This window comes from Opisthocomus hoazin, chromosome 14 (genome assembly GCF_030867145.1).
Source record: "Opisthocomus hoazin isolate bOpiHoa1 chromosome 14, bOpiHoa1.hap1, whole genome shotgun sequence".
Taxonomy (NCBI): Eukaryota; Metazoa; Chordata; class Aves; order Opisthocomiformes; family Opisthocomidae; genus Opisthocomus; species Opisthocomus hoazin.
In genome coordinates, this window is record NC_134427.1 from 23,426,065 (window position 1) to 23,439,600 (window position 13,536).

Here is a 13,536-nt window from a genome sequence, read left to right on the forward strand (position 1 = left end):
CTTGTCCTATCACTGCACCCCCTTGTGAAAAGCCCCTCTCCACCCTTCCTGTAGCCCCTCCAGGCACTGGCAGCTGCTCTAAGGTCCCCCCGGAGCCTTCTCTCCTCCAGGCTGAGCATCCCCAGCTCCCTCAGCCTGTCCTCGCAGGAGAGGTGCTCCAGGAGAGGTCCTGCACACGGGGAGAGCGGCGCCGGACCCCCGGCATCGCTGCGGTGCGGGTGCCGTTCCCACCGCCCTGGGGATGGAGGAGGAAACCTCCGTCAGCAGCCTGGCGCACGAGCTGCTGGTCCCACGGGGGCTGGCCGGCGTCCCTACCCCCGGGAGCAGAGGGGCTTTGCCACCCACCCCTCCTCGGAGGGGAGACACTGCGCCGGGGCGACAGCAGCCACGTTGCGGTGCTCCCAGGGCAGGCGGGCAGGGCCTCCACGCAGCCATCGAGATGTCTGTCCCGGGTTGGCTGGCGAGAGAGCCGCCTCGCGAGAGGGAGCGAGGAGGTCGGTCGTCGGAGGCAAGCGGGAGAGATGGGATGAGGGAGCCCGGCCTGGAGAAGGCTCCCTCCATCTCCCCCGGGAGCCTGGCAGGGCGTGCGTGTCTCAGGAGCCAGCAGTCCCACTCTGGCACTGGTTACACTGGGAGCTGCTGGGTCGGCAGCGTCAGGGCTCCACGTCCCTCCCAGGGAAGCTCGCCCAGCTGTGGCTTCACGGGGGTAGACCCAGTCTTACCACAGAACCACAGAACCATTAAGGCTGGAAATCACCTCTCAGATCAAGTCCAACCGTCACCCATCACCCCCACGCCTGCTAAACCATGTCCCCAAGTGCCACATCCGGAGGGGGTCAGGCAGGGGCACGGCTCTAGCGGGGCTGGAGGGGGGCACAGCTAGACCGGAGCTCAGGCAGGGTCTGAGGGCCCAGGGCTCAGCCTGGCCGGGCTCCGGGACCTCCAGTCTTCCCTTTCATCCATTTTCATTCTTTCATTTCATTTATTTTCATTCTTTTGTTTCATTTCATTATCCATTATTTCATTTTTCTTTCTATTTCATTTCATTCTTTCACTTCATTCCATTCCATTTCATTTGCTGCTTTTGTTTCTTTCTGTCCTTTCATTTATTTTCATTCTTTCATTTTTCCTTTCATTTCTTTTTCTTCTTTCAATTTATTTTCATCCTTTCATTATTTCACTTTTCCTTTCATTTCATTTCATTCGTTTCATTCTTTCATTTCATTTCATTCCATCTGATTTCCTGCTTTCAATTCTTTTCATTCTTTCATTTCATTTCCTTTCCTTTCCTTTCATTTCCACTCCTTTCTTTTCGTTTCACTTCATTCCGTTTCATTTCGCTTCATTTCATTCTTTCACTTCATTTCACTCTCTCCTTTTCCTGCGTCTTCTCCAAGCGGAAGGTGCTGCTGGGGGCCCCAGGAGAGGCCGGCCGGGGTTCCGCGGGCAGGGACCCAGCGATGCTGAGGCCCGGGACCCTCTGCCCAGCCTGCCCACTGCCTCGGCTCCCTGGGCATGGCACGGCGGGGGCTGCCTCCCCGCACCCCGGGAACCCCGCTTCTCCCAGCACAGCATCCTTCGCCCGCTGCCCGTGCCGGGAGGGGACATCTCCAGCCGTACCTGGGCAGCAGGGACCACCAAGAAGACGTCCCCAGCCCCTTCCAGCAGCAGCCCGGGGGGGTCTCGCGGGCAGCAGCCACCGACCCTGCGCGTCAGGGGCACAGGCAGCAGCGGGGAGCAGCTCCAGCCTCCCCCAGCCCTCGCCGGGGAGCTCTGCTGGGACGCTCCCGGAGCATCCCGGAGCTGGCGGAGCAGCCGGGACGCGGAGCGGAACGGGAGGAGAAGCTGCGCGGGCCGACGGCGCAAAGCTGGCTCGCAGGTCAGACGTCGGCGGGCGTTTGCCGGAGAGCCCAGCAGCTCTGCCACGTAGCTCGCTGCCCCCCCCAGTTCGCTTTTTGGGGAGCCAGTTCCTTCCCCGCATGCGGCTGCAGGGAGCGAAGGCAGGAGGGCAGGAGGGAAGCCGCCATGGCGGAGCTGCCCCGCGCCTGAGCCCTCCCCGGCACCGCCGCGGTCATGTCCCGGCGCTCGTGGCGTCGAGCATCTCCCGCCAGCCCGCAGCTCCGGACAGGTGGGGGGGGACAAAGCTGCTCGGGGCACAGCTTCTGGGCAGCCTGGTCATGGAGACCTTGAAGCCCGGAAGCTGCCAACGAGCCGAGCGTCACGGAAACAGCCCTTCCCAGGCCCACGTCTGGGACAGGAGCGGGACCGAGGGCGTTTTGGTGGCCAGCCGTGCCCCCCTCCCGGCACTTGGCTTCCCACCACGTTTGGCCGAGACCACGGACGCCTTTCTGTCCACCCGTCCCCGCACCCCGAGCCCTCTCCCCTCAGCGCATCCCTTTGGCGGGACGGCTGCATCCCCGTGCCACGGGGAGCCGTGGGCAGCATGGGGGGTGGCGGGACACGGAGGGGCTGCCGGGCTGTCCCCCCATCCCATGGCGAGGGCGAGAGCAGGGGCAGCTGCCTGGCAGGAGAACCGGGGCAGGGGGCTGCGGAGGTCGGGGCAGGAGAACCGGGGCAGGGGGCTACGGAGGTCGGGGCAGGAGAACCGGGGCAGGGGGCTGCGGAGGTCGGGGCAGGAGAACTGGGGCAAGGGGCTGCGGAGGTCGGGGCTGGGGGGCACGGCTGGCCCCCACCCGCTGCTGATGCACCCGGCCCCCGGCTGAGCTGGGCTCTGGCTCTGCTTTTTCCTCCTTTTTTTTTTTCTCTTTTGATCCTCTGCTTTGCCAGGAGGTTGCAAAACCCGAGCGCTGAGTCAAAAACAACCCGGAGCTCCCTTTCACCCTCGGCAGCCCGGGAGCAGCCAGGCGTCGTGTCCCAGCTTACAGCTCGGGGACGGCGGGAGCAGCCCCGGGACGGAGACATCCCCCCAGGGTGCAGCGATGGGTCCCGGGGCTGAGCTGCGCCGGGCGAGGGGAGAAGCCGAGCCAGCCCCTTCGCAGGAGGCCACACACACCAGCTCTCCAGCACAGCTCCAGGCAGCGAGGGCCAGCTTGTGCCCACCCAAGCCAACCCGTCCTGCCCCATTCGGGGTGGCCACCAGTCCCTCCAGCCTCAGCCCTACACCCAGCCCAGCTCGGGAGATGGCCTGATGCAGCCTGCCCCGGGGATGGTCTCCATCCCCTGTGACAGTGGGGATGGTCTCCAACCCCTATGACAGCAGGGATGGTCTCCATCCCCTGTGACAGCAGGGACAGTCTCCATGCCCTATGACAGCAGAGATGGTCTCCATCCCCTGTGATAGCAGGGATGGTCTCCAATCCCTATGACAGCAGGGACGGTCTCCATCCCCTGTGACAGTGGGGATGTTCTCCATCCCCTGTGACAGCAGAGGTGGTCTCCATCCCTTGTGACAGCAGGGATGGTCTCCATCCCTTGTGACAGCAGGGATGGTCTCCATCCCCTGTGACAGCAGAGATGGTCTCCATCCCCTGTGATGGTGGGGATGGTCTCCATCTCCTGTGACAGCAGGGACAGTCTCCATCCCCTGTGACAGCAGAGATGGTCTCCATCCCCTGTGATGGTGGGGATGGTCTCCATCCCCTGTGACAGCAGGGACAGTCTCCATCCCCTGTGACAGCAGAGATGGTCTCCATCCCCTGTGACAGCGGGGACAAGCAAATGCTGGGCAGGGAGTGACCTGATGGGCAGATAAAGGCTGTGGGCTTGGGTAGGGGGGGAGAGGCTGGGTCCCCACGGCTGCTGTGCCCCCCTCGCAGCCCCTCAGTACGGAACTGGCAGCCCCTCAGCATGGCTCAGCCAAAGCCGGGCCTCCATCAACCCAGAAGAGCAAGGTTTCACCCCGAAAGAGCGTTTCTGCTGGGATACAACCTGGCAGCGAGCACGAGCTTCTGCCGTGAGCTGCCCCGAGAAGGGGAAGGGGCCTCTCGCAGCTCTGCGGGCAGCGAACGCGTCTCAGCATCCTCCCAGGGAGCGGGAGAGTTCTGGGGAGGGGGCGGTGGGAAGGCACGAAAAAGCGCTGAGCCAGCAGGAAACCTGTGGTGGGAAGCTCTGAGTCAGCTCCAAGCACGGCTTCGTTGAAGCCGGTCCCCCGCCACGGCTTCCACCATTCTCCGCATTCCCGGGAGCGAAGCAAGGGGGCCAGGGCAGAGCCCGGCACGGGGGTCCCGGCCGGGGAAGGCGAGCTGACCCGGCGCCGAAGCACCCACCTCCCCGTCGAGCCCTGGCAGTACGGTGTGGAAAAGGGTTTTTCCCCCCAAAAAAAATCATCAGAGGAATTGATCTGAAGAGCAACGCCTGCAGGAGCGCAGCGGGGAGGCTGGGGAGGGCCTTCCTGAGTGGCACGCCGTGATTTCCCCTCCCGGGGGGCTGCTGCTTCCCGGCCGGAGCCCGCGAAGCCAACACACGCTGGAAATCACCAGCTGCCAGAGCAGCAGCCGCGGGGAGCCGAGCCCTGGCACCGGCGCTGGGCTCCCGTGAGCCGGGAGGGACGCCGCGTCGCCAGCCCCGCGGCGAGGGGTCCAGCCCAGGCTGAGCCCCCCGACCCCGCACGCTCCGCCGCCCGCAAAGCACGGGGAGAGCGACACGGCCACGTCGCACATTCGGCCACCCTGCCCGCAGCGAATCCAAGAATGGTAGGGGTTGGAAGGGACCTCTGTGGGTCATCTAGTCCAAGGGGCAAGCTGGGCAACCCCAGGCACGCAAACTGGCACCTCCGCCCCGGTGCTCCCTGCCCGGGCATCCCAGAGCCCAGCCCCGCGCCGACTACGCCGGCGAGACCCCGGCAAGGCGCCTGCTCCGGCTCTCCCGCACTTGCTCGGCACCGCGGAGCCCCGAGGAAACCCATTTCCAGGCTCCGCTGACCCGGCCGCCCCGGAGCACGGACCAGGAAACATTCAAAGTGAAAAACAACTCCTCAGCCAGAATCAGCAGGCGGGTGGTGGTTTTTTTTCGTCTGGCTGCCGCCCAGTTTTTCTCTGCGCAGTTCCAGGGCTGGTCCTGCCCTCGCTCACGGGCTTGGCTGCTCCACAAACCTCCTGTCCCCACGGCACGGAGAGCAGCCCCCTGGCCACCGAGCCCTTGGAGTCTTCAAGCTCACCTCCAGCGACAGCAGGAGCTCACAGAATCACAGCATCACAGAATCCCAGAATGGCAGGGGTTGGCAGGGACCTCTGTGGTCACCCAGCCCAACCCCCTGCCCAAGCAGGGTCACCCAGAGCAGGCTGCACAGCACCGCGTCCAGGCAGGTCTGGAATATCTCCAGAGAAGGAGACTCCACAGCCTCCCTGGGCAGCCTGGGCCAGGGCTCCGTCACCCTCAGAGTGAAGAAGTTCTTCCCCGTGTTCAGCTGGAGCTTCCTCTGCTTCAGTTTGTGCCCGTTGCCCCTTGTCCTGTCGCTGGGCACCACTGGAAAGAGTCTGGCCCTGTCCTCCTGACCCCCACCCTGCAGATATTTAGAGGCATTTCGAAGGTCCCCTCGCAGCCTTCTCTTCTCCAGGCTGAACAAGCCCAGCTCCCTCAGCCTCTCCTCGTAGGAGAGATGCTCCAGTCCCCTCCTCATCCTCGTAGCCCTGCGCTGGGCTCTCTCCAGTAGCTCCTCATCTTTCTTGAACTGGGGAGCCCAGCACTGGACACAGCACTGCAGATGGGGCCTCCCCAGGGCAGAGCAGAGGGGGAGGAGAACCTCCCTCGCCCTGCTGGCCACACTCCTCCTTATGCACCCCAGGATCCCATTGGCCTTCTTGGCACCCAGGGCACGCTGCTGGCTCATGGTCACCCTGTCATCCCCCAGCACTCCCAGTCCCTCTCCACAGAGCTGCTCTCCAGCAGCTCCACCCCAAAAAAACCACCCGTGGGCTTGGCAGACGCTTTTGCCTGGCAGACCCCCCTGTCTCGGGAGCATCCTGGCTGACACAGCTCGGTGGCGCAGGGGACAGCGTTTATCCCACCCGCGTCCCTTGAGCAGCCCCCAGTAGCCCCTTCCCACAGCGAGAGTGGGTGACAGCAAAGGGCGGTGGGCAGCAATGAAAGCAGATGAGGTGACCGGTCACCCACCGCCCCGCGTCGGGGAGGTCGCGGCGGCCTCTGGCGAGGCTCCTCCGCTCGTGGAACCGGGGGATGAAACCGGGCTTGGGGACAGCGAAGTGCTGAGACCAGGACGGGCTGGGGGAGCTGGGGATGCTCAGCCTGGAGGAGAGAAGGCTCCGGGGGGACCTTAGAGCAGCTGCCAGTGCCTGGAGGGGCTGCAGGAAGGATGGAGAGGGGCTTTTCACAAGGGGGTGCAGTGACAGGACAAGGGGGAATGGCTCTTAGCTAAAAGAGGGCAGATTGAGATGAGATATTAGGAGGAAATTCCTCACCATGAGGGTGGTGAGGCCCTGGCCCAGGCTGCCCAGAGAAGCTGTGGCTGCCCCCTCCCTGGCAGGGTTCAAGGCCAGGTTGGATGGAGCTCTGAGCACCCTGGGCTGGTGGGAGATGTCCCTGCCCGTGGGAGATGTCCCTGCCCGTGGGTGATGTCCCTGCTCACAGGAGATGTCCCTGCTCATGCAAGATGTCCCTGCCCGTGGGAGATGTCCCTGCTCACAGGAGTTGTCCCTGCCCGTGGGTGATGTCCCTGCCTGTGGGAGATGTTCCTGCCCGTGGGTGATGTCCCTGCCCGTGGGAGATGTCCCTGCCCGTGGGTGATGTCCCTGCTCACAGGAGATGTCCCTGCCCGTGGGAGATGTCCCTGCCCGTGGGTGATGTCCCTGCTCATGCGAGATGTCCCTGCCCGTGGGAGATGTCCCTGCCCGTGAGAGATGTCCCTGCTCATGCGGGATGTCCCTGCCACTCAACCCCGCTCCCCCCGCCCGCCTCCCTCAGCCCCCGGGTCCCGACCCCCCTTCACCCCCGCGGAGGAGGCCCCGCCCCTCTCCCCGCCCCCGGCCCCGCCCCTCCCGCAGCCCCCGGGTCCCGACCCCCCCCGGCGGGGAGGCCCCGCCCCCGGCCCCGCCCCCGGCGGCCCCGCGCAGCGCGGCCATGGCCCCGCAGCAGCCTGGCCCCGGGCAGTACCTGCGCTCCGACAGCGGCGGCTCGGGGGCCCCGATGCTGCCGGACGGCCCCGGGCCCGGGCCCTGTCCCGCGGCGGGCCCCGGGGCGGGCGGGGGGCGGCGGGGGGGGCGGTGCGGGCCGCTCTGGGGCAGCGTGGCCGTCATGGCCATCCTGGCCCTGCAGATCGCCTCCACCACCGGCCTCTTCGTCTACTTCACCATGGCCATCTCCAAGGTGAGCCCGCGGCTTCCCCCTGCGACCCCCCCCCCCTCCCCGACCGACCACCCAGCCCCCCCCGGGGAGCCGGGGAGCCGGGAACAAAGCGGGGGAGGCACCCCCGGGAGACCCGACGGCTGCCCCGGCGCGGGTCCAGATGTGGGGCGGGAGGGGGCTGCCCCCAGCTCCCCTGGGAACCCTGGATCCAGATGTGGGGCGGGGGGGACACTGCCCCCACCTCCTCTGGCAACCGCGGATCCAGATGTGGGGGGGGGCACTGCCCCCAGCTCCCCTGGGAACCCTGGATCCAGATGTGGGGGGGGGCACTGCCCCCAGCTCCCCTGGGAACCGCGGATCCAGATGGGGGGGGGGGGGCACTGTCCCGGGCTCCACTGGGAACCGTGGATCCAGACTGGGGGGGGGGGGGGGGGGGCACAGCTCCCAGCTGCCCTGGGACACGCAGATCCAGATGTGGCTGCGGGGGGGAGACTGCCCCCAGCTCCCCTGCGAACGGTGGATCCAGATGTGGAGGCCGGGGGGGGGGGGGGGGCACGGAGCCGGGCTCCCCTGGGAACCGCGGATCCAGATGTGGAGGCCGGGGGGGGGGGGGGGGGGGGGTGTTGGACACTGCCCCCGGCTCCGCCCAGAGCCGCGGCTCCAGATGTGGAGAGGAGCAGCCTTTGTCCCTCCAGATGTGGAGAGGAGCAGCCTTTGTCCTGAGCTCCGTCTGGAGCTGAGGGTCCGCACTCGGGGGGGGCCCTGCCCTGGGGTCCCATCAGGGTTTGCAGCTCCGGTTCGGGATGGGGGGAGCCGCCCTGGGCGCCGTTCACCCCCAGTCCCCACTCCCTGTCCCCCCGTCCCCTCCCACTGCCGCCCCACTCACGCTCCGTGCCCGTTGAACCCCCCGAACCCCCGTTCCAGGATGCTGGAAGTGGCCTGGCTGGGGACCCCCCCCTCTAAACCTCCCCCCCCCAGCAGCTGCGGCTGAATGGCACCTAAGAACCGCGCTGGGATCCAGCCATTCCCACCCCCCCGCGGTGCCCCTCGTGCCAAACCCTTCCCAAACTGGGACGGGACAGGCCAGATCCTGCCCCCGGACCCCCGCCAGCAGCTGATTCAGGCCCCCCCCCCCGGCAGCAAGAGGGTCAGGGACGGGAAAACACCCACCAGGAGGGACCTTTGCTGTGGGGAGAGGGAGACGGGGGGCTGCCAGGCGGCCCCGATGGAAGGCGGCATCCCCGAGGAAGCCGAGCTCGTCGGGAACGGGGTCCCTCCGGGCCAAGCATCGCACGAAACCGCAGCAGAGGCGGGGAAAAAAAGGAAGACGCCCTGGCCCGGGGTGCGGGAGGACGAGCGTGGCTGGTGCCCAGCGGAGCATCCCTTGGAGCCGGCCGGGGCTGTGTCTGCATCCCCAGAGCCCAGCGGGCACCCGCTGCGAGGGCTGCACGGGAAAGGCTCCGGGAGTGGAGGGGAAGGCGGCGACAGGGCCCCGGGGAAGGGCCCAAGGGAGGAGAGAGCCGCTTAAACCGACCTCTTTGGGCCCATTTCGGAGGCTGGTCCCTGGATCCCTGCGTGGGAGCTGTGCTGGGGAGAGGGAGTCCGAGCCCCGCGTCTCTGGGGTCGCTGAATCACAGAATCCCAGCATGGCAGGGGTTGGCAGGGACCTCTGTGGGTCACCCAGCCCAACCCCCTGCCCAAGCAGGGTCACCCAGAGCAGGCTGCACAGCACCGCGGCCAGGCGGGGCTGGAATATCTCCAGAGAAGGAGACTCCACAGCCTCCCTGGGCAGCCTGTTCCAGGGCTCCGTCACCCTCAGAGGGAAGAAGTTCTTCCTCGGGTTCAGCTGGAGCTTCCTCTGCTTCAGTTTGTGCCCGTTGCCCCTTGTCCTGTCGCTGGGCACCACTGGAAAGAGTCTGGGCCCATCCTCCTGACCCCCACCCTGCAGATATTTAGAGGCATTTCGAAGGTCCCCTCTCAGCCTTCTCTTCTCCAGGCTGAACAAGCCCAGCTCCCTCAGCCTCTCCTCGTAGGAGAGATGCTCCAGTCCCCTCCTCATCCTCGTAGCCCTCCGCTGGGCTCTCTCCAGTAGCTCCTCATCTTTCTTGAACTGGGGAGCCCAGCACTGGACCCAGCACTGCAGATGGGGCCTCCCCAGGGCAGAGCAGAGGGGAAGGAGAACCTCCCTCTCCCTGCTCGGCCCGACTGCCCTCGCCCCTCACACAGGGAGCTTCCTGCCCTCCCGCTTTACAGAACTTTCCCACTTTTTCCTGAATTTAAACAGCCCGCCCAGCGCAAGGTCCCCAGGAGGGAGACGGAGCAGGCAGGCGGAGCGGTTCCCCCGCCAAGAGAGAGCTGCCTGGCACACGCGGCCCGGCGCAGCGAGCCTTAATCAAGGCAATTAGCGCGAGGGGTCAGCGCCAGGCGGTTGTCGGGACCCGGAGGGACGAGGCACATGGCTGCGGTCCCCACGCCGCTGCTGGGAACGTGCCACCACCTCACCGGGACTGGTCACTGGGTGAGGGCTGGCCCTGGTGATATGGGCACGCGCCGTAATTAGTAATTAGTGTAGGGTGCTGGAGGTGGCCAAGCCCTGGGTGACAACGTGGCCGGGCCCGGGGACCCCGTCCTGGGGTCCGACCCGGGCAGTAAGGGCAGGACGGTCAAGGTGCCGGTGTTCATCGCCAGCTCCTGGCATGCCGATTGCAGGGTGGCCATCCCATCCGTGCCTCAGTTTCCCCAGCCCTAGGCAGCAGCACGGCGTGGTGATACCCCCCGTAGTCTGTCCCCCCCCCGCCGCGACGCCACAGCCGGCGCTGAGCCCGGGGACAGCCCAGCACGGGCAGCTCGCCGCAGCACGTGGAGGGGAGGCTTCCCAGCCCAAACCACGGCCCAGGCGCCGGCTGGGAAGCGTCCGCCAGCGCTGGGGTCCCAGCTCTGGCCAGCACGGCTCGGCGGGGGGGGAGCTGGTTTTGCAGCCCCCCGGTTTGGCTCGGCGGCGGGGGAAGCACGAAGAGCCGCCCGAAGAGCCGCCCGCAGCCAAGGCTGCCCCGGGAGCGGCGATCGTCGCTGGAGGCGACGGCTGGGTGGCACCGCTGGAGGAGCCCCGTTCCCCGGGGCAAGGCAGGAGAGGGCGAAGGAGAAAGGGAAATCTGGGCTGCTGTCCTTTACCTGGCGCTCTGCAGCTTGAGAAGGTCCCCGAGTGTCTCCTCCTCCTCCTCCTCGCGCTCGGCGCTGGCTCCGTTGCGCTTCCCGAAGAGGCAGGGATGAGCGAGGGTCGCGCCTGCCAGGGATCACAGGAGGACAGGGTGAAACTTCACCGGTCCGGCTCGCAAAAGCAGATTTCTGACGGAGCGTGGGACCCACGCACCCTCCCAGCACCCACCTCCCGCCCACGCTGGCATCCCAGCGGCACCGGCTCCGGCGTTGGGGCAGCTCGGGGTTCTCCTGCCCGCTTTGACGCGGGGCCGCGGGGTGTTTCTGCCGCAGCTGAAGGCCCAGGCGCCGGGCAGCGGGGAGGAGCTGCGCTGTCTGCAGGGCATCAACCAGCAGCAGGAGGGCTCCAGCCTGGAGGAGACCATCAGCAGCGAGTCCTGCCTCAAGCTGGCCAACACCATCAAAGCCTACGTGGCCACGGTGAGCCCAGACCCACCGGCGCTGGGGACCGGGGCAGGATGGGAGAGCTCCCGCCTGCCTCAGTTTCCCCACCGGTCTCCGCGGAGGGGTGGCAGAGGGATGGTTTAAGCGGGGAGCGGAGGAGCCCGGAGCCGTAGCGTGAAAGGCAAAGCCGTGAAGGCTTGGAAGAGCGGAGAGGAGCTGGGGCGCGGGGGGAAGAGCCCGTTTCGCCGTTAACCGTGGGGCTGTTTCTCTTCTCCAACGGCTCAGGTGACGGAGAACGTTATCCGCAGGAGCACGGTGAAGGGTGAGTCCCTCCGGCGTGCCGGCACGGGGTGGGAGAGGGGAGAGGGCAGAGCCGGAGCCGTCCCGCCGGCGAAGGGCACGCGTCCGCGGGGAGCGGGTCAGAGGGACGGCCGTGTCCGTCCGCCCGGAGCCAGGGCCGCAGGGGGACAGCGCGGAGACGTCGGGTAATGATTGACCAGAGCCTTCCATCGCCAACCACCCCGCCTCTGCGCCGCGCCAGCGGGGCACGGCCCCGCTCGCTCGCTCGGGCCCCACGCTCTGTGCCCCGCAGCCCCTGTCCCTTTCCTCGCAGAGGCTCGCCGGAGCCACGCCAACGCCTCGGACGGGCAGGGTCCTCCCAGAACGGCCGGCAAGCCCTCGGCCCACCTCACCCTCCGCCCGCAGAGCCTGGCCCAGAACGGTGAGTCGGGGAGCCCCACGGCGTCGCCGGGGAGGGGACGGGGGAAGGAGCTCGCCCATGGGCAGGGACTAGGGTGGGACGGCGCGTTCGGTGGCAGACGGGAAGATGTTTCTCCCGTCCAGTCCAAGACCACCTTCTCCATCCCTCCAAGACAGTGGGAGAGAGTTGGAGCCCGCCCTCACCCCCCCTTTCTCCTGGCCCTGAGCACCTCGCTCCCCCCCGCTGACCCTCCCTCCTCCCCAGGCAACTCCCGGCGCTTCGGGAACCTCTCCCAGTCCTGCCGCCACGCCATCTCCCGCTGGGAAGACAGCACCATCCACTCCCACCTGCAGAACATCACCTACCGGGACGGCCGGCTGCGGGTCAACCAGGCGGGCAAGTACTACGTCTACTCGCAGATCTACTTCCGCTACCCCAGCGACGGGGCCAGCGCCCGCGCCTCCGTCCCCCAGCTCGTCCAGTGCATCAACTGGAAGACGTCCTACAGCCAGCCCATCCTCCTGCTCAAAGGGGTGGGCACCAAGTGCTGGGCGCCCGAGGCGGACTACGGCCTCCACGCTCTCTACCAGGGGGGGCTGTTCGAGCTGAAGGCCGGCGATGAGCTCTTTGTCTCCGTCTCCTCCTTGGCCATCGACTACAACGACGCAGCGGCCAGCTACTTCGGGGCCTTCCGGCTCGACCTGTGATGGCCGCCTCCCCGCTCCCTGCCGGCTCTCTGGCGTGGCTGCGGACCTTCCAACCGGACCACCCAGCGGCACGGGTCCGTGCCGGCACGCGTTGTCCCCTGCGGCGCCGGAGGAGGGCACGGAGGGGCTGCCCCGAGGGGCTCGACGCCGTCCAGCCGGGAGGAAGCCGTGGAGCCGGGAAGGGTCTGCGAGGGCCATGGAAGAGCTGCGTGGAGGGGACATCCCAGCCCCGGTGGGACATCGCCGCCCCGGCTCCCGCCTGAGCAGAGCCGCTGGCACCAGGGGAGGCACCGGGGACCCCTCCGCAAGCCGCAGCGTCCGCGGGGCAGGGTGACCCCCTGCCAGCCCGGCCCCGCGTCCGGCAGCGCTGCGGGGACCCCCGAGCCAGGGTCGGCAGCGGGCGCAGGGGGACAGCAGGGCACAGCCCGCGGGCACCAGGCAGGCCCAGCGTCCGCGTCGGGGAAGGAGTTTGAGCCCGGGCTAACGGAGCCCGGGAGCGACGGCAGCAAGGGGCTGCGGGGCGGTCGGTGAGCAGGGCTGCGGCGCTGGAGCAGTCACCGAGCCGAGCCGCGCCGGACCAGCCTGGGTGCCTGCCACCGCACCTCCCCTTCGCTGCCGACCGCGCGTTGCGTTCCTGGGGCTTTCTGGTCCTCGCAGGGCTGCCGGGCCGGCGCAGCTCACGTCCTCAGCCCCGGCAACGGCCGACCCGCAGGATTAAACCTCTGGGCGAGCCCCAGCGGCGGCAGCACCGGGGCCGGGGGCCACGTCGGGTGCAGAAGGGGGGCTCAAGCAGGGCAGAGCGCGGTCAGGGTGGCTGGGACGCAGCCCCCTCTCCCAGTTCCCCGCATCCCCTCTGTGTCACGTTAAAACCGCTGCTGTGTACGGACGGGACACCAGCACCCTTCCCACCGGCATGGCGGCGGGGTTGGGGGGCTCTCCGTGCCGGTTTAAATAAAGCCTGTACTCCAGCACCGCGCTCGCACCTCCTTGGCTCAGGCACCCCAGAAGCCGCGGGGCTGTGGGACCAGGTGCAGGGCCAGGTCCCGGGGTCCGCCGGCACGGTGCAGCAGCCCGGGGTGCGGGACAGACCCCTTCTCCCCTGCCGCAGCCCCCCGCCACGCTCCCGTGCCCGCCGAGCGGGGTCCTGCCGTGCCGGCCCGGTGATGCCGGCGGCGGAGCAGCCCAGGTGCGGTGCCAGGGGTGCCGAGGGAAGGGGGCTGGTTCCCAGGAGTTCTGGCCCTGGGAGCCGCAGACGGAGCCAGCGAAGGC

At 67.7% G+C, this 13,536-nt stretch overlaps 1 protein-coding gene across 1 annotated transcript; it reads left to right on the forward strand.

The window, feature by feature from the left end:
• Positions 1-7,016: 7,016 nt before the first annotated feature.
• LOC142363099 (tumor necrosis factor ligand superfamily member 10-like) lies at positions 7,017-13,238 on the forward strand. Its single transcript, XM_075435388.1, has 5 exons — positions 7,017-7,281; positions 10,750-10,896; positions 11,146-11,182; positions 11,474-11,581; positions 11,825-13,238. The coding sequence occupies exons 1-5, from the start codon at positions 7,036-7,038 to the stop codon at positions 12,265-12,267; spliced, it is 981 nt and encodes a 326-aa protein (XP_075291503.1). The 5' UTR covers positions 7,017-7,035; the 3' UTR covers positions 12,268-13,238.
• Positions 13,239-13,536: the final 298 nt, after the last annotated feature.

Bases quoted from the DNA above. Each gene is read 5' to 3' on its own strand.
- LOC142363099 (XM_075435388.1), top strand. From the start codon at position 7,036: ATGGCCCCGCAGCAGCCTGGCCCCGGGCAGTACCTGCGCTCCGACAGC. The intron at 7,282-10,749 runs GTGAGCCCGCGG...TTTCTGCCGCAG, and splicing joins TCACCATGGCCATCTCCAAG to CTGAAGGCCCAGGCGCCGGG. The intron at 11,582-11,824 runs GTGAGTCGGGGA...CCTCCTCCCCAG, and splicing joins GCAGAGCCTGGCCCAGAACG to GCAACTCCCGGCGCTTCGGG.